The sequence below is a fragment of the Onthophagus taurus genome, chromosome 1, assembly GCF_036711975.1.
Source record: "Onthophagus taurus isolate NC chromosome 1, IU_Otau_3.0, whole genome shotgun sequence".
NCBI lineage: Eukaryota > Metazoa > Arthropoda > Insecta > Coleoptera > Scarabaeidae > Onthophagus > Onthophagus taurus.
The window spans coordinates 4,810,814-4,832,345 of NC_091966.1; the positions used below are offsets into that span (position 1 = coordinate 4,810,814).

General features: G+C 29.0%; 1 protein-coding gene across 14 annotated transcripts in view; it reads right to left on the bottom strand.

Moving 5' to 3' along the window:
- Positions 1-21,532, bottom strand: part of LOC111415678 (longitudinals lacking protein, isoforms H/M/V) — a 289,549-nt gene that overhangs the window by 78,880 nt on the left and 189,137 nt on the right. Inside the window, exon 5 of one of the 14 annotated variants that reach the window (XM_071194868.1) lies at positions 9,850-10,691. The exons of 12 other annotated variants lie outside the window; for them this stretch is intronic. In XM_071194868.1, the coding sequence (XP_071050969.1) occupies positions 10,489-10,691 (203 nt within the window). In that variant the 3' untranslated portion in view covers positions 9,850-10,488. Of the gene's footprint in view, positions 1-9,849; positions 10,692-17,017; positions 17,502-21,532 lie in introns of those variants that run through there. One more of the 14 variants, XM_023047469.2, reaches the window with a different exon arrangement.

Consider the following 21,532-nt stretch of genomic DNA (forward strand, 5'->3'; position numbering starts at 1 on the left):
CAAAGATTCATACATAGTTCCTGCTAGCAGAGATATAGAAGGTATTATTTTTGTGAGTATCTTGCTTGGCAGCCTTAAAAGGCCATCTTAGAAAAATGGGATGCTAAACTCCTAAAATTGATGATTAAAGTATAGCACAAAAGCAAGAGTTAGGTTGGGTTAGAGGGAGTAAGAGGAAGAGAAAGAGGAATATTTCCTTCTTGTCCATGTGCTAGAAGATCGAATGGAGAAGATAGCAGATGAAGAGATGAGGAAGAGATGAAAGACATGATGGAACAGACAAGGATGAGATGAGGAGGAAATAAGGAGGATGAAAAAAAAGAATGACTGTAACAAAAGGTCACTCCGAAATAATGTTCCATGGGCGGATTTCGGAGAGAGAGGGAAAGGTTTTAGTCGGGATTGCATTTTGAGGTGGGCTTTGTTTAGGTTGGCCAAGGTTTGCTGGAGTTGTCTAGGGTTGTGTTGGGTTTGGACTAGGTTTGGTTGGGTTGGAGTGAGCTAAACTAGATTTGAGTCGCTTTAATAGCAACACCTATGCCAGTCATCTATTTATAGTCGTCAGCTATAAGACGATCTTGTAATTTTCTTATATATGATCTTAGAGTAGAGGGAAAAGGATTTAGACGTGGGAAGGATCTACGAACCATTTACTTCCAGGCCTAATTGAGTTGGATTTGAATGGATTCGGGTTGGGGTCCACTCGGGGAAGCAGATGAGAGAGAAGAATGACTGTAACAAAAGGTCACCCCGAAATAACGTCCCATGGGCGGATTTCTGAGAAAAGAGGGAAGGGTTTTAGTTGGCGATTCCAAGAGACTTGCTGTATGTTTAGGTTTGGATTTAGATTGACCACGGTTTGCTGGAGTTGTCTATTGATTTAGATTGGGTTGGGTTGGGTTGTATTTGTACACCTTAATAGCAACACGAATTCCAGTTATTAATTTGTACTCATCAACGCCTTTCTATACCTTCATTATTTTTTGATGCATTCAATATCCTGCTTTAATATCCATAGCCTTGTCTATAATACATACAACTGCATTACTTCATTCACACTACGATCACATCTATTCCTCTGCATTTTATGGACTGGCATTCTTAACATCATTAGATGCAATTCCAAATTTTTTCTGTTCTTTGTCATTAATAACTTGTCTATTTCTTTTTGTGCACAATGGTCCGTAAAATTTTTGCTCCCAGATGCATCAATGTGGAGAATTTTTCGAAAGTATGAAAATTAGAAGTGTTAAAAAAAATCGTTATCCGGAGCATGACACAGAAAAACTTTAAAACTGCATTTCTAACTTCATTTACAATTGACCTGCTCATTGTAACGCCAGACTGGTTTTCGTTGCACGTATTTTCTTTTGATATCACTTTTAAAGAAGACTAAATTAGATTTTTAGTGCAAAGATTAAAGTTGTACAGTACAACAACAATATTATCGAGCAACAACATTAACAGCTCAGCGTTAACACAATCCACCAACAACAAGCATTCAGGCAGATTCTATACCTTTCCTTAGATCTGCTTATCGTCAAATACTCATTCTTTGTCATTCTCATTACCAATTTTGTTCAATTTGACTAGTAGAGTTAGAAGGAGTGCTTTTTCGTTTTCCCTTCTTCTTCCTCAGTTCTTCCAACAGTGGTAATCATCTGTAAAAGTCTACCATAATACATAAGCTGCGTGATTTTTTATAAGCCATATTGTATAACCAAACAAGGTTGAACAAAGGTTACTCAAGAAAGATTTATCTTCCATTCTGTGTATGACATTCTTCTAAAAACTTTTCCTACGTTGAAGAGACGATAATAATGAGATATAATGTAAGTACATATGATTTAGTTTATATCTCGACTATATTGGTGCATGTACAAATATCTTAGTTCTAAAGTTTCTGTAAGAAGATATTGAAAGAATTATTTACCTTTAAATAACATAATTTATTTCAAAAAATCACATTTATTTAACGATATATGTATAACAAGTTAATTCCGATTTTTTTCATTCAAATTTTTACATAAATTTTAATGGACACACATCCATATGGCGATTTAAAATGTGTTTATGACGAAATCTTCTGGTACAAAACGTGCAGGAAAACTTGGGTTCCACTCCACATTCTTTCGTGATGTGTCTGCGTAAATTTTGACGATTTACGTAAGATTTTTGGCATTTATCGCATTGGTAAGGCCTGCAAAGACCTAAAATCAACAAAACAAATTAATAAACAAAAAATATATTATACTTAAGGGTGATTATTTAAATTTAATATATATATTTATATTGAAATAAGACAAATTACTTTTTAAAATTGTTTATTAAAATTGCATATAAGAACGACTTATCGTGTTATTTTCTTCAATCTTTCTAATTTTAATAAAATTTGTCGTCCTAGAAGTTTATACGATTTGAGATCAAACTATATCGTGAATTTCATATAATTCGCAATATATGAATGCAGTAACTATAGTTACGAAACTGTTGTGCATTTGCATGATTTTGGTTCTAAGTCTTGTGTTAGTTCTAGTTTTAGTGCAATAAAAATATGTAACATAGTAATATCTTATGCTAACTAGCGCTACCTACCACTGTCACTAGAACTAACATTAGACCTAGAACTAGAAACATTCGGGTTTAGCCGCACGTCTCTAAAGACGGCTAAAGCCGAATGATTCTAGTTTTAGGCCTTATATTAGTTTTAGTGACAGTGCTAGTGCAAAACTAGAACTAACACTAGACCTAGAACTAGAATCTTTTGGGTTTAGCTGCACATCTCTCAAGACGGCTAAAGCCGAATGATTCTAGTTTTAGGTCTTATATTAGTTTTAGTGACAGTGCTAATGTAAAACTAGAACTAGCACTAGACCTAGAACTAGAATCTTTCGGGTTTAGCTGCACATCTCTCAAGACGGCTAAAGCCGAATGATTCTAGTTTTAGGTCTTATATTAGTTTTAGTGACAGTGCTAGTGTAAAACTAGAACTAACACGAGACCTAGAACTAGAAACATTCGGGTTTAGCTCAACCCAACTCAACCCAACCCACATAAAATGCAACATAGCTTAATAGTACAGGACTAGACCTAAAAAGGCATTGGGTAGTTTTGCAAAGGAAAAGTTTTGCTTGGAAAAAGGTTACGTCCTTATGACAACCCTTAAGTCTTAAGAGACGCACGGCTAAACTCGTTCTTTTCGTTCAATAAATATATACCACAGTCATAATAATTAAAACTAGAACTAACACTAGACCTAGATCTAGAAACATTCGGATTTAGCCGCACGTCTTTCAAGACGGCTAAGCCCGAATGATTCTAGTTCTAGGTCTTGTGTTAGTTCTAGTGATAGTGCTAGTGCAAAACTAGAACTAACACTAGACTTAGATCTAGAATCATTCGGATTTGGCCGCAAGTTTCTCAAGACGGGTAAACCCAAATGATTCTGGTTCTAGGTCTTGTGTTAGTTCTAATGATAGTTCTAGTTTTAGTGCAATAAAAATATGCAACATAGTGATATCGTATGCTAATTAGCGTTACCTACCACTGTCACTAGAACTAACATTAGACCTAGAACTAGAAACATTCGGGTTTAGCCGCACGTCTCTAAAGACGGCTAAAGCCGAATGATTCTAGTTTTAGGTCTTATATTAGTTTTAGTGACAGTGCTAGTGCAAAACTAGAACTAACACTAGACCTAAAACTAGAAACATTCGGGTTTAGCCGCACGACTCTAAAGACGGCTAAAGCCGAATGATTCTAGGTTTAGGTGTTATGTTAGTTTTAGTGACAGTGCTAGTGCAAAACTAGAACTAACACTAGACCTAGAACTAGAATCATTCGGGTTTAACCGTGTTTAGAGACGTACGATATGTTAATTCTAGTGACAGAACAAGTGTAAAACTAGAACTAACACTATACGTAGAACTAGAATCATTCGGGTTTAGCCGTCTTTAGAGACGTGGGGCTAAACCCAAATGTTTCTAGTTCTAGGTATAGTGTTAGTTCTAAATAGTAATGGTGTTGACGTAAAACTAGAACTAACACCAGACCTAGAACTGGAAACATTCAGGTTTAGCCGTTTTAAGAGACGCACGGCTAAATAGAATGTGTCTAGTTCTAGGTCTAGTGTTAGTTTTAGTGCTAGTGTTAGTCTAGTTTTATTTGTGACTCAGCACTAGATTATTGCAAAAGTGCCTTCCCCATATTAATTTCATAGTAATGTCAAATTATATTAACATGTTGTATTTTATGTGGGACAAAGTAAGTAGAAATATGGAAATATATTTTAATATATTGCATCTTAAGTGAAATTCACTGTATATAAGTTATTTCTTTAATACTCACGTTTATATTTGCCATAATTTATATTAATAAGAATAAAAAGTCAAAATAGAAATAATAAACGCTTAACAATAAAAACATTTTTTTATTTTATTATTTAAATACAACAACTTTACTGGTTAGGTTGATTTATTGTGGCATGTCTCGAATTCAAATGACTATACAATCTATGTTTATGATAAAATCCTTGAGAACAAATTTGGCATTTATAAGAAGGAACCTTCCCACACTCAATATTTTGGTGTCTCCTTAAACTATACACGCTTCTATAAGTTCTCGGACAATTATTACATTTAAATGCCGATTCGTAACCGGATGGTACCCTCCAATTAGTTTCGTTACTACTTAATGCATATCCTGAAAGTAATAAACAATAAACACATTAGAACTTTTTTTTAAATTTTAATAACAACACCAAATTAAAACTAAATGATTTTTTAAGGGAATAAAATGATTAGCAAACTTATTTTTAATTTTTTTTATTGTTCTATGTACAAATCGAATTGATTTAGACCACCAATTTATGCACGATCCTTACGTGCCTATAAACTTCGAATTGATGTTTAAATCTTTTGAAACAAATCTCGCAGGTGAATTTCCCCACGCAACCACCGCATTCGTAGCGTTGGTGTCGTTTTAACGAACAAGATTTTACGTAACTCCTTCCACAACCGCAATGAAAACGATCTGAAAAATTAAATTTTGTATAAATAGAAATGTTTTATGTCGAATTGGTTTTTTGTACTTAACAAAATCCAAGCGCTATTATTAATACTTACACAAAATCAAAAACTTTTTTGGTAGTATCATAAAGGTGGTCAGAAAGAAAACTGTTTGCTAAAATAAACAACATTTTATTATTTTAAACAAATTTTGGTAAACCTTTAAAATTTACACCAAATAATTCTATTAAATAAGTACAAAGATTAATAGTAATGTAGTATTAAATTTGGGAAAGTGAAATCTTTTTATTTGTTCGAGTTCCAATTCATTTTGGATGCAGACCACAAAGTTTTTTTAAAATAAGAATGAACCCAAGTAGCTACTCTGAGATTCTTCTAAAGACATAAAAATAAGGCAAAATGAGTATCATTTACAGCGTTTCATATTCCATATCTTTGACAGTAATGAATTGCCACCAACTTTGTTAAAAACTTGAATGTTCTTTTCATTTCTGATCAATCATAGTTACATTATTCATTTTCATAGCCCCAAAAGGAAAAAGTAGAGGTGTTATGATCCAAACATCTAATTCACGTATCCATAATGCAAAATTCACCGATCATCGAATTGTTTTTGCAATGGGGCTGTGTGGTGCCACCTCAATGGAACCAAATGACGTTGAGATGACGATCTTCAATTTTGAGCAGTAAATAGTTCATTATCATGGCATGATAAACGATGCCATTCATAGTTAGATTAACTATGAATTATCATTTTTGCTAAACTATTGTTCTTTCTGAATCTCTGCAATTTAGCTTATTGACATATCCATTAAGATAGAAATGGGCTTCAACACTACTCTGTTCTTGCTGAGGCTAAATTCTAATGAACTATTTACTGCTCAAATTAATCGAACGCAATTGATCTTCTTCAAACATTCAAAAAAACAGAAAGGTTGGTTTAAAAAACTGCGTTTGCAGACTTAAAAATATGGATAATTTTGGATTGTTTCCCTGTAGAGGCTTCGCATGTGCTTTATGCTTATATTTATGTATATTTATGGGATAATCCCATTCCAGAAATTCCTGTTACTGATTAGTATCAATGACAACAGAGCTCTAAACATGATTCATACAAGCTTTTGATCAAGCGCAAATTACCAACATACTTCTTTTCTCACACAACGGATTAATTGAGTTCCGAGAGACAAAGATACCATCGTAAAGATATCCTCGATACATATCAAAAATTCTGCTGCTATTACAAGATCAAGAGTATAATCATGAACATTTAAGAAGCAATTTAATTAATCCAGTCAATAAGGCAGCATCCATAAGTGTAGGAAACAAAGAGTCATTTCAGCTATAATCAAATTATCTGAGATAGATAAGATAGTGACAAGCAAAATATGTAATTTATTGACAACAAAACACAATATTAAATAAATCAGCATTTAACACACCTTAGACTTTCTATTAGATACACCCTTACTCCAGTGGAAGACTGATCACAGACCAGCAAAATATGTTTCCTCAAGGAAGTACCTCACCCACGTCAGTCCCACAGTAGTAGATGGACACAGAACTTTTAAGATCTACACTGATGGTTCAAAAGGACGAAATGGTGCAGGCCTCTCGGAACCTGTAGGGTCTAGCACCACCATCATACAAGCAGAACTGACTGCTATTAAACTTGCTACCGACTGCATTGTTGACTCCAACAAGCGGGGTTGGGTTGGGTTGGGTTGCAACAATCTCTTTTAGCTTTAAGCCGAATTATTATAACATCTGCATTAGTAATGGATTGTTACACAGCACTGGAGGAGGCCGCGAAATATAATCGTGTCAGAATCCAGTGGGTTAAAGGGCATTCTGGCTCCAAGGGTAACAACCACGCGGACAGGCTAGCCAAAGGTGCTGCCGGTAGAGCGCCCTGTGCACCCGAGCCGATAATTACCACCTCTTTAACAGCTCATATCGAGTCGATTAAGCGATTAAGCCACAGGTCTCCTCACGGAACACTGTAAGGTAAATAAGCACCTTCAAAACATGAAGCTTGCTGACTTGATGACGAGACGGTTAAACACATCTTATGTGATTGACCCTCTCTGATCGACCTCAGAATGAGGACTTTCGGGGAGGAATGGCCAACCACAGATAATATCAGGAATGCATCTGTAGGAGCTATCCTAGCCTTTGGAAAAACTTTAGGCTGGTTGATGTGACGAGAGTGTGTAATGGGAGGATGCACAAGGGGCCCAATGGGGCCTAAGTGTACTGTGCGGTTTCGCACGCACTCCCGAATCCATACATACATCAGCATTTAACGAATTGCCATAAAAAACAAATGAGTCTAAAATGACCCAACCCAACCCTAAAGTTCCAACCCAACCCAACCCAACCCAACTCAACCCAACCATAAAGTTTAACTACGTCCTGAAACGTTACAGTAACGCAACTTAAGAGGCATGTCCTTATATTCTGAGTGAGATTGTTTTGCGATGATGTAGTAAATGTAAAAAGGTAAAGCATCAACACCTTGAAGTTGAAGAGACGTGGTACCCCCGAGTGTCGAAGTACTCTAAGCTGGGATCGCTCATTGTACTTGAGATGAGGTGCATGGGAATATCTTGACAAGAGTTCCAGTGGAATTGCTAAGCCTAAGCTGTTTACCACACATACGGTTAGCAACATTGCTGCTTTTACTCATAAAGCGGAAGGCTTGAAAGCTATGAAGCAGTTTTATGAGTCAGAAGCGTATGGATATATTTTGAATCATTTTAGCTTTATTTGTCAACACTCTTACGTGTACCTCATCCCTTATTATATTGTTTTATCCAACCAGGAAACCCAACCTATCCTCTATCAGCGTACATTCTAGCAGGATGTGCTCCAGTGGCCCTATTTTGCCACAATGTCATTTATCTGAAATTGTTATGGATCGATTGTGTAGATATATAACATAGATATATAACTCTCTCTAACTTTCGGAGGTACATCATCGGAGGTTAGCCATCTCGCTGCCAAAAATTCCACTATTCTTCTATTAATTTCTCCAAGGTCATTGGATCATCTACCTCACAGTATCTTTATTTGATCCATTTTCTGTCTCTTCATCCAATGACTGGCTAATCTCATGCGTACTTGTAAATCCATCGGTAATGTCCTTCGGTAACAGAAAGTGCTTTTGTTCATGTAGTTTCTTAAGTTTCACATAATGCGACATCATTATGATTGAAATAATTGATCGAAATACAAAACTATGGACAATTTCGTTCCAACATAGAGAGAAAGTTCCGTTATGTACTTTATGTTCCTCAATAATTGTGTTATACGACTTTCTACCTTATACACAGAAAGCACCTCGAGTCACAGTCGAGTTAAACTTTTTGGTTATCTACATGTTCAATGCTAGTAGTAATGCTATAGAAAATCAATTGCTTTTTACCTCATCTAAATGTCTCCCTACACTGTTTCTACTCCACATTTAATAATTAACATATTTTAAGCTGATAGACTACAAAAAGTAATTCAAAATGGTATAAAATCTCCGTCCAGTCTTTACCAAGTCTGGTAAAGTCCTTAACCAGACTTGTATCAAATTATAGCTGTGTTTATGTCAGGTCAAGTACTGTTATCGGGTCTACATAACATCTGAAAGATTTCATAAAACCCTGTTCTTATTAAATCTGCATTATTTTTTTTTAATGCTGTATGAAATTCTCATTGTGCCTCTTGACTTGATAGATGAAGAAAGCCTTTAAATCTCTATTATACTGGGATCAAAACCCTGCCAGTCTGCATGGTGATAATAACTTATAAAGTCTATATCATCTCTGCATTGAGTTCTCGTAATCACTATCATGCATCATACTGTCAACTTTCCATGTCTCTCATAAACATATCTGGTTGTCCTGCGTGGTCCATTAACAACCCTTGGCATTCATTATTAATCAGTCTAGCCTTTTTTTTTTAATTCTGCATGAAAGCTTCATTATGCCTCTTGACTTGATAGATGAAGGAAACCTTTAAATCTCTATCATACTGGAATCAAAACCCTACCAATCTGCATGGTGATAATATTTTATAAAGACTATATCACCTCTGCATAGAGTTCTCGTAGAGCATTCTAAATCACCATCATGCATCATACTGTCAACTTTCCATGTCTCTCATAAACATACCTCGTTATCCTGCCTGGTAAATTCATCAACATTTTCTCTTTAGCTTTTTTATTTAATTCTGTCTGAAATTTTCATTGTGCCTTTAAATATTTATCATACTGGAACCAGAACCCTACCAACCTGCATGGTGATAATAACTTATAAAGTCTATATATTATCATCTCTGCATTGAGTTCTCGTAGTCCATTCTCAATCACCATCTTGCATCATACTATCAACTTTCCATGTTTCTCATAAACATACCTCGTTGTCCTACGTGGTCCATTAACATCCCTTGGTATTCATTATTGATCAACATTTCTATCTAGCAAAAGAACTCTAATCAGAACACATTTTCTTTGGAACTAGAACTGATGTCCTCAAAGTCTGAAAGTCTGATGTCCTGTAAAGTTAACAATTTGTTACAACTTGAAAATCTATAAAAAATATAGGTATCTCAGATATATTTTTATCAAATTTCGACTTATTTTGGACATTTCTAAATTGATGTTATCTTTGTCAAGATAAAAAAATAAATATTTCAAAACAGTATATATAATTTTTTATTTATTATTTTTTTTTATACAAAGTTATTGTAAATTACTTATTTTTAGTTATATTTTGGAAAATTAAACTGGGTTATAATATAATCAAGTTTTAGGAGAAATAAAATATAAAAATAAATTAAAAATTATCTTTAATAAGTATACAACATAGCAGATACATTAAAAAAATATGAGAAATATAAAAGAAAACAGAAAAATAGCATTCTATAAATATAAATATTAATCTTTAAGTCGTGTTACTTAAGAGGAGAAAAGTGATATTTGTTCTTTGTTCGGTAATTTTTGTCTCAATATACCCGTAATATGATTTCAATACATTAATACATACAATAATAATTATTATATAAAAATAATTGAACTTGTTAAGTACTAAATCTAAAGTTAATATTAATAATTTTTTTTATTTGTATTATTCATATTAGTTAACCACCACTAAAAAAACATTTTCAAAAAAAAAATTAACAAAAAATCTGTTATTATTTGTTATACAACCAACTTAAAAATAATACTTCGTTTTTTCCTTTACATACAAATACATTTCAACATCAATAAACACAATGTTAATCATTAAAAAATAAAATAACTTCTATTTTAATTAGTGTAATAAAAATAATAATAATTGTTTCATTTCTTGATTTTTATTTTGTATAAAAATATCTATTTCATTTTTTTTTGTAATTTAAACTTTAATGAACACGTTTATATCTTATTAATTTGTCTCTGTTATAAAATAAATTGTTGATCGTAACTTTGTTACGATATAAAATTAAGTTTACTGTATCTCTTGGCGTTGAAATGACGCTTGACGTGAACTTTCAAGTTGAATTTTCGTTTCGTTTGGTAACCGCATAACGAGCACACGTAACTCTTCGCGTTTATACAATCGATGGCCAAATGAACTTGAAGCGTGTTTTCGTTTTTATAAATTTTTGTGCAAACCGGACACTTGAGGCGACCTAAAACATAAAACATTTATCAGTTAATAAAAATACATACAAAATCTAACAACTAAATTTAAAGGAAACAAAACCAAAAGAGAAATTTGTTTATTAATTTTTTTAATTTTTAATTGACTTTTTGTTAGTTGCCACCGATTGGGTTATTATATTTTAAATTTTGGTTGTTATTAAAAAGTGTTATTTTGTTGTTTTTTTTATATTTACAATTTTGATTTTATTTCATATGTACAATTTAATTTTAGTTATTTTTTTAGGGAATAATGAAGACGTTGTTGAATAATTTATTTATTTTTGGAATACATTTACTTAGTTATTTAACGATAACAATTTATAGAAATATAATATTTAATAAGTAAATAAAAATTATTTGGTTTAATTTGAACATAAAGTAAAAAATACTGATATGTCTTAAGGAACGTAGGGAAAAATAACTTTTTTCTTAAACTATATCTATATTTTTGGTTATGATCACAAAATTATATTTAATATTAACCCCTTAAAACATTTTTTTGTGTATAAAAAATAAAATATATAAAATAGATTAATTATTAATCGAGGTACCACTATAATTTAGAATACGAGTTGATTAAAGAAAATCGGTTTGAATTTTATCTATTGAGATTAAGAATCGATTAATAACATAAATTAGAATTTAAAGTCTCAGCTTTTTTACTTAGATCTTGTTGTTTTCTTTAATCCACAAACGCAGAAATCATGAATCATTATTATCTATGTTGACTTTATAATGATTTGCTTTTCTTATATCCTCAATTTTTTTGTATAATGTAGAACAAGAAAGCTCGTTTTTACCTTATCGTTTGAAAAGACGTAAATTTTTCAATATATATATCTTTAATGGTGCATGTAGTAATAGAATGAAAAATTGATTAAAATTCTTTGGTTAATTTTGTACCATATCAAATAAATTTTCATAATCAACATATCGGTTTCTATACATCATTTTAAAGTAGAGATTTCAAGCTTTAATTTAATGCAAGAATCATTTTTTTATCTCCATAAATAAAGTGAATGCGATTTTTTGAGTCTCACCGATTTTTCTAACTAAATTTGAATACGGTTGATTTTGCACGATATCAAATAAATTTTCATAATCAACATATCAATTTCTATACATCACTTTAAAGTAGAGATTTCAAGCTTTAATTTAAAGTATAAATCATTTCTTTATCTTTATAAATAAAGTCAAAAAATATTTTGAATTTCAACGATTTTTCGTTAATCTTCGTTTAGCGTTAATGTGGTTGATTTTACACCATATCAAATGAATTTTCATAATCAACATATCGATTTCTATACGTTATTTTAAAGTACAGATTTCAAGCTTTAATTTAATGTATGAATCATTTCCTTATCTCCATAAATAAAGTCAAAGCGATTTTTTAAATCTCACCGATTTTTCGTAAATCTCACCTAAATTTGAATGAGGTTGATTTTGCACCACATCAAATAAATTTTCATAATGAACATATCGATTTCTATACATCATTTTAAAGCAGAGATTTCAAGCTTTAATTTAAAGTATAAATCATTTCTTTATCTTTATAAATAAAGTCAAAAAATATTTTGAATTTCAACGATTTTTCGTTAATCTTCGTTTAGCGTTAATGTGGTTGATTTTACACCATATCAAATGAATTTTCATAATCAACATATCGATTTCTATACGTTATTTTAAAGTACAGATTTCAAGCTTTAATTTAATGTATGAATCATTTCCTTATCTCCATAAATAAAGTCAAAGCGATTTTTTAAATCTCACCGATTTTTCGTAAATCTCACCTAAATTTGAATGAGGTTGATTTTGCACCACATCAAATAAATTTTCATAATGAACATATCGATTTCTATACATCATTTTAAAGCAGAGATTTCAAGCTTTAATTTAAAGTATAAATCATTTCTTTATCTTTATAAATAAAGTCAAAAAATATTTTGAATTTCAACGATTTTTCGTTAATCTTCGTTTATCGTTAATGTGGTTGATTTTACACCATATCAAATGAATTTTCATAATCAACATATCGATTTCTATACGTTATTTTAAAGTACAGATTTCAAGCTTTAATTTAATGTATGAATCATTTCCTTATCTCCATAAATAAAGTCAAAGCGATTTTTTAAATCTCACCGATTTTTCGTAAATCTCACCTAAATTTGAATGAGGTTGATTTTGCACCACATCAAATAAATTTTCATAATGAACATATCGATTTCTATACATCATTTTAAAGCAGAGATTTCAAGCTTTAATTTAAAGTATAAATCATTTCTTTATCTTTATAAATAAAGTCAAAAAATATTTTGAATTTTAACGATTTTTTGTTAATCTTCGTTTAGCGTTAATGTGGTTGATTTTGCACTACATCAAATGAATTTTCATCATCAACATATCGATTTCTATACGTTATTTTAAAATATAGATTTCAAGCTTTAATTTAATGTATAAATCATTTCTTTATCTCCATAAATAAAGTCAAAGCGATTTTTTAAATCACACCGATTTTTCGTTAATCTCAACTAAATTTGAATACGGTTGATTTTGTACCATATCAAATAAATTTTCATAATCAACATATCAATTTCTATACATCATTTTAAAGTAGAGATTTCAAGCTTTAATTTAAAGTATAAATCATTTCTTTATCTTTATAAATAAAGTCAAAAAATATTTTGAATTTTAACGATTTTTTGTTAATCTTCGTTTAGCGTTAATGTGGTTGATTTTGCACTACATCAAATGAATTTTCATCATCAACATATCGATTTCTATACGTTATTTTAAAATATAGATTTCAAGCTTTAATTTAATGTATAAATCATTTCTTTATCTCCATAAATAAAGTCAAAGCGATTTTTTAAATCACACCGATTTTTCGTTAATCTCAACTAAATTTGAATACGGTTGATTTTGTACCATATCAAATAAATTTTCATAATCAACATATCAATTTCTATACATCATTTTAAAGTAGAGATTTCAAGCTTTAATTTAAAGTATAAATCATTTCTTTATCTTTATAAATAAAGTCAAAAAATATTTTGAATTTCAACGATTTTTCGTTAATCTTCGTTTAGCGTTAATGTGGTTGATTTTACACCATATCAAATGAATTTTCATAATCAACATATCGATTTCTATACGTTATTTTAAAGTACAGATTTCAAGCTTTAATTTAATGTATGAATCATTTCCTTATCTCCATAAATAAAGTCAAAGCGATTTTTTGAATCTCACCGATTTTTCGTAAATCTCACCTAAATTTGACTGAGGTTGATTTTGCACCACATCAAATAAATTTTCATAATGAACATATCGATTTCTATACATCATTTTAAAGCAGAGATTTCAAGCTTTAATTTAAAGTATAAATCACTTCTTTATCTTTATAATTAAAGTAAAAAAAACATTTTGAATTTCAACGATTTTTTGTTAATCTTCGTTTAAAGTTAATGTGGTTGATTTTGAACCATGTCAAATAAATTTTCATAATCAACATATCGATTTCTATACGTTATTTTAAAGTAGAGATTTCAAGCTTTATTTTAATGTATGAACCATTTCTTTATCTCCACAAATAAAGTCAAAGCGAATTTCTGAATCTCACCGATTTTTCGTAAATCTCAACTAAATTTGAATGCGGTTAATTTTACTCGATATCAAATAAATTTTCATAATCAACATATCGATTTCTATACATCACTTTAAAGTAGAGATTTCAAGCTTTAATTTAAAGTATAAATCATTACTTTATCGTTATAAATAAAGTCAAAAAATATTTTGAATTTCAACGATTTTTCGTTAATCTTCATTTAACGTTAATGTGATTGATTTTGCACCATATCAAATGAATTTTCATAATCAACATATCGATTTCTATACGTTATTTTAAAGTATAGACTTCAAACTTTAATTTAATGTATGAATCATTTCCTTATCTCTACAAATAAAGTCTAAGCGATTTTTTGAATCTCACCGATTTTTCGTAAATTTTAACTAAATTTGAATGCGGTTGATTTTGCACCATATCAAATAAATTTTCATAATCAACATATCGATTTCTATACATCATTTTAAAGTAGGGATTTCAAGCTTTAATTTAAAGTATAAATCACTTCTTTATCATTATAAAGTCAAAAAATATTTTGAATTTCAACGATTTTTCGTTAATCTTCATTTAACGTTAATGTGATTGATTTTGCACCATATCAAATGAATTTTCATAATCAACATATCGATTTCTATACGTTATTTTAAAGTATAGACTTCAAACTTTAATTTAATGTATGAATCATTTCCTTATCTCTACAAATAAAGTCTAAGCGATTTTTTGAATCTCACCGATTTTTTGTAAATCTCAACTGAATTTGAATGCGGTTGATTTTGCACAATATCAAACAAATTTTCATAATCAACATATCGATTTCTATACATCATTTTAAAGTAGAGATTTCAAGCTTTAATTTAAAGTATAAATCATTTCCTTATCTTTATAAATATTGTCAAAGCGATTTTTTGAATCTCACCGATTTTTCGTTAATCTTCATTTAACGTTAATGTGGTTGTTTTTGCACCATATCAAATAAATTTTCATAGTCAACATATCAATTTCTATACATCATTTTAAAATATAGATTTCAAGCTTTAATTTAATGTATGAATCATTTTTTTATCTCCATAAATAAAGTGAATGCGATTTTTTTAATTTCACCGATTTTTCGTAAATTTTAACTAAATTTGAATGCGGTTGATTTTGCACCATATCAAATAAATTTTCATAATCAACATATCGATTTCTATACATCATTTTAAAGTAGGGATTTCAAGCTTTAATTTAAAGTATAAATCACTTCTTTATCTTTATAAAGTCAAAAAATATTTTGAATTTCAACGATTTTTCGTTAATCTTCGTTTAGCGTTAATGTGGTTGATTTTGCACCATATCAAATAAATTTTCATAATCAACATATCGATTTCTATACATCACTTTAAAGTGTAGATTTCAAGCTTTAATTTAATGTATGAATCATTTCTTTATCTCCATAAATAAAGTCAAAGCGATTTTTTGAATCTCACCGATTTTTCGTAAATCTCAACTAAATTTGAGTGCGGTTGATTTTGCACCATATCAAATAAATTTTCATAATCAACATATCGATTTCTATACATCACTTTAAAGTAGAGATTTCAAGCTTTAATTTAAAGTATAAGTCATTTCTTTATCTATATAAAGTCAAAAAATATTTTGAATTTCAACGATTCTTCGTTAATCTTCATTTAACGTTAATATGGTGATTTTACACCATATCAAATGAATTTCCATTAGCAACATATCGATTTCTATACATTATTTTAAAGTATAGATTTCAAGCTTTAATTTAATGTATGAATCATTTCTTTATCTCCATAAATCAACTCAAAGCGATTTTTTTGATTTAAACTTTACTCTTAATTTTTCTTAATTTTCATATTAAATTTAATTTCTCTTCCAGATACCCAAAACAACAATTTATTCCCTGCAATGATAAAAATAAAGAAGATTTTATAATAATAAGTTATGATAAAAATTTGCTGGAGTAACGAATTTTTAATAAATTAAAAATATTTTAAGAGGTTAATTAACAAAGATAAATCTTAATCTAATTTAATAATTACAGCCCCCCTTAATTCTTCTGCATTGCATCCATGTACTTGTTTCATATGTCTTTTAACATGTTGTTTAATTTTTCCTTTATATCCACATTGATTCCAAGGACATTGAAATTTCGGTTCTTTTCCACAAAAAAATCTTACGTGAAGATAGAAGCTATTTCTTAAAGTGAACATTTTTCCACAGTTTGTACAAACTAGAAATGGCGGTTTTAATGAGCCTAAAAGAAAAAAGTGTTAATAAAATTAATTATAAATAAAAGAAAATTAAACATTTAATTCATTTACTTACGATTCTTTTTTTATTTGATCAATGAAATGTAGGTAGTTTAATTAATATTAAAATGATGTTTAAAGAAAATAAATTATTAATTATTATAAGTAATATTATTATTATTGCAGAATACAAAATGTTGATAAACGAGTTAAATAAATGCGTAATTATTAATTTATTGTATATTAATATATAGAGATCGCGTAAATAATACTTAATTAAGTAATACTTTTAATTAAAAATCAGATAAAGTAATAATAATCTTTTTTTTTGTAAACTTATCCCTAATAAAAAAGATTGCCAAATTTAAAAAATAAATGTTAATCTAACGTTAATTAAAATATAAACTTAATAAATGTATATACAGGGGCAAGTCAAAAAAAAACCTACTCTCCTTTTTTTTAGATACCTTAAAATTTAAAAGGAATGCAAAATTTTTTACTAATTCTCCTAAGCATTAAAAATTTTTAAAAATTAACTAAATCTCACCTCACACTTTTTTCTCTAATCCCTATTATTTTATAATTATTAAACTTTCTTTTTTAATCTACTTTATAAACCCAATATTTGCTTTGCGAATATTATCTCAATTTTTTCTTCCAAAATTTCCTTCTCATTTTTGTTTGCTTCAAAATTAAACGTTTCCATTTGGTGTAAATTAATTATTCGATCTTGATTTTGTGCTTGTTTAAAAGGTGACCCTTTAACTCAGATCTGTAGTAGAACCGGAAACAACATAGCGGACAGCAAATTTTCTTTTCTTTGCCGCACTCGATACGAACGTGTCTGCTCAAATTCGATTTCATCGTGTAACTTTTGTCACAAGCCATACATTTGAATCGTCTGTTTGTGTTTTTCATTCGACCTGAAACAAAAAAGAATGTTAATTAAATCAAAAAAATATTTTTAATAAAAAGTAAAATTGTTTAACTATATTTTATTATTCACTTTATGTATAAAAGAAGAAATTAAAACAAGAAGTTTTGATATATTTATGAAATTTAAATTTATTTATATAAAATATGACATTTTTGAAATATTTGTTATATTTTCACAATTTCCTTTGATTTTAATGGTTAAAAAAAATTTATTTGTAAAACTGAACGCAGATACAACTTTAATAAACTACTTATTAAAAAAAATACTTTATTAAAACACTATAATTATCAATATGTATAAAATTAATAATAATATTAACACTGGTTAACAAAATATTTATTATAGGATGTTTGATTTGTGCTCTAAATTAATTCCATTATTCAGATTTCGAAAATGAAAGTGCTTTTTTGTCTACCTTAGTTATATTGAGATGCTTTCATCTGTACTGTGCTGAAGTCTTCATGATCTAATTATGCAAATAATTATCGTGGTTAATGAGTTTATTTCTAGTTGCTTAGGGAGATATTCGATGTCTTCTAGATGTAAGGGTCACCAAAAGATTTTCAAAAAGGAATTGCAACAAATAAAACAACATTTTGCACATTCGAGAACAAATTGTTAGGCGATGAAGTATTAATGCAGGAAAATGAACAATCTAGGCAAGGTGGGACAAGATGGGGCAAGATTCGATAGCAAATTCACCTCAACAATTCCTGAGTAGAGATTCGTGCAGAAAAGTGTAATACTTTCCAGCAAGCACTTTCAGCAGTAAATATACCACGTTGAAGCAACAATAAATTATATGATCGTGTATTGGAAAGGGATCTATTTGCAAATCGTAAATGCGTGGAATAGGGACGAAGTCGTATCTGATAGTTCAAGAACCAAATTATTCTAATGTACACAATGCAGGAATGGAAGAGGAGTCTCACACCATAAGCTTCCTATTAACCTTTTTATTAAGAAACTTTTCTCATTTTCTGGAATAACCCAATTTGACAGAATTTCTTATGCAGCACTATTGAGAGTGCGCATTAAGAAGAAATCGTCTGGCCTAGATGGTGTTATCCACGAAGTTTCATTGACCAGTGTGTTAGGAAACAAAGAAACCTTTTCCTCTAGATATGTAATGAATGACAGAAAAGCCAATGGGCCACCCAGATGGAAAACTGACTTATCAATGATCATGCTTTGATAGAGATTTAGATTAGATCCAGAAGACAATGTGGGATATACATTGGAAACGATGATGACACGTCACCTTAAAAAATACATATTAAAATAGTAAGTAATAAAGTGGCAGTGGTGGTTCTGCAAAGTAAGATTAAAGTTCCTCAAATGCTAATAAATGTGAATGGACATGAGTTGGAAACTTTTTCCAATGTCAATGATAGAGCCAATGATGAGTGATAGTACTAAATGTCGGAAGCTCTTATACATAGCAAAATAAAACTAGCTTATGCTAATAAACCTAGCATGTTTAATCAATTCAATTCAAGGACTTGCGAGAAGCAATTTCAAGAGATATACATGATAGGGTTTTAAAGTTGAATCAACCTCAAAATCAAAATACACACGCTGCTGCAATTGTCATCATCATGAGCAATTGCTAATAAAGTTGATCAAATATAATGATCTTTGAAATGATGCATCGTATGAAAGCTGTAGTCATGACCAAAAATGATAGAATTAAAAACTAAAAAGGAAAAAACTGCCTCAAAACGTAATAGTAGAGGGAGTGGTAAAGAAGCCACTCAGATGGTATTTCAAAACTTAACGTAACCCAATCCCAAATTATATGGAAGGATAGCATTAAGATGGTAACAACTATTATGGTAACAAGATAAAAATCTCCAAGAAGTCAGGGTGTTGATAAGACAAGGGGGACAACTTTAGGAGATGGATTGCGGACTTAATGCCATAAGGAATAGATGAGATATGAACAAGGCTAAGAGAAAACTATCAACTTTAAAATCACTGTTATCTAAAAAAAATTATTATGAGATTATAGTCGATTTTATCTATAAATATAAAAAATTGAAAGAAACATTCTTATTAGAAAAGAAGCACCATTTAATAAGAAATCTTTTTTATTCTAAACATTTCTTTCCACTTCTTTTAGTTTTTGAGTTATCGTAAAATATAGTTTAACGAATAGAAATAAGACTAGTGAGGTTATGTTGAAGTACAGCAATAAATATTGAATGTAGAAAAAAACTTTTTAATAATAAAATATTCCTTGTTAAACAAGAAACTTTTTTTATTAGAATCATTTTTCCTCAACTAATTTAATTTGTGAGTTAAAATAGCTTTTAGTAACAAATCTAGAGAAAATTGAGTTTAGGTCAGAATATCTCAATAAATATAAAAAATTGAAAAAAACTTTCTTATTACAAAAAAAGCATCATTTAATCAGAAATCTTTTTTATTCTAATGATTTATCTCTATTTGTTTTAGTTTTGAAGTTATTATCAAACATAGTTAATAATTAAAATGAAGAATAGTTAATGTTATGGAACAACAACAAATATTAATTATAGAAAAAAACTTTTTTATTATAAAATAATCTTTTTTTAATAAGAAATCTTTTTTATTAGAATCATTTCTCCCTAACTAATTTAATTTGTGAGTTAAAATAGCTTTTAGTAACAAATCTAGAGAAAATTGAGTTTAGGTCAAAATATCTCAATAAATATAAAAAATTGAAAAAAACTTTCTTATCATAAAAGAAGCATCATTTAATCAGAAATCTTTTTTATTCTAATCATTTTTTTCTATTTCTTTTAGTTTTGAAGTTATCATCAAACATAGTAAACAATTAAAATGAAGAATAGTGAGGTTATGTTGTTGAACAACAATAAATATTAATTATAGAAAAAAAAATTTTAATAATAAATAATTCCTTGTTTAATAAGAAACTTTTTTTATTAAAATCATTCTTCCTCAACTAATTTAATTTGTGAGTTAAAACAGCTTTTAATAACAAATCTAGAGAAAATTGAGTTTAGGTCAGAATATCTCAATAAATATAAAAAATTTTAAAAAACTTTCTTATCACAAAAGAAGCATCATTTAATCAGAAATCTTTTTTATTCTAATCATTTTTTTCTATTTCTTTTAGTTTTGAAGTTATCATCAAACTTAGTCAACAATTAAAATGAAGAATAGTGAGGTTATGTTGTAGTACAACAATAAATATTAATTATACAAAAAAACGTTTTGATAATAAAATATTCCTTGTTAAATAAGAAACCTTTTTTATTAAAATCATTTCTCCCCAACTAATTTAATTTGTGAGTTAAAATAGCTTTTAATAACAAATTTAGAGAAAATTGAGTTTAGCTCAGAATATCTCAATAAATATAAAAAATTTTAAAAAACTTTCTTATCACAAAAGAAGCATCATTTAATCAGAAATCTTTTTTATTCTAATCATTTATCTCTATTTGTTTTAGTTTTGAAGTTATCATCAAACATAGTCAACAATTAAAATGAAGAATAGTGAGGTTATGTTGTGGAACAACAACAAATATTAATTATAGAAAAAAACTTTTTTATTATAAAATAATCTTTGTTTAATAGAAAATCTTTTTTATTAGAATCATTTCTCCCTAACTAATTTAATTTGTGAGATAAAATAGCTTTTAGTAACAAATTTAGAGAAAATTGAGTTTAGGTCAGAATATCTCAATAAATATAAAAAATTGAAAAAAATTTTCTTATCACAAAAGAAGCATCATTTTATTAGAAATCTTTTTTATTGTAATCATTTTTTTCTATTTCTTTTAATTTTGAAGTTATCATCAAACATAGTCAAGAATTAAAATGAAGAATAGTGAGGTTATGTTGTAGTACAACAATAAATATTAATTATAGAAAAAACCTTTTTAGTAATAAATAATTCCTTGTTTAATAAGAAACTTTTTTTAATAAAATCATTTCTCCTCAACTAATTTAATTTGTGAGTTAAAAAGCTTTTAGTAACAAATCTAGAGAAAATTGAGTTTAGGTCAGAAT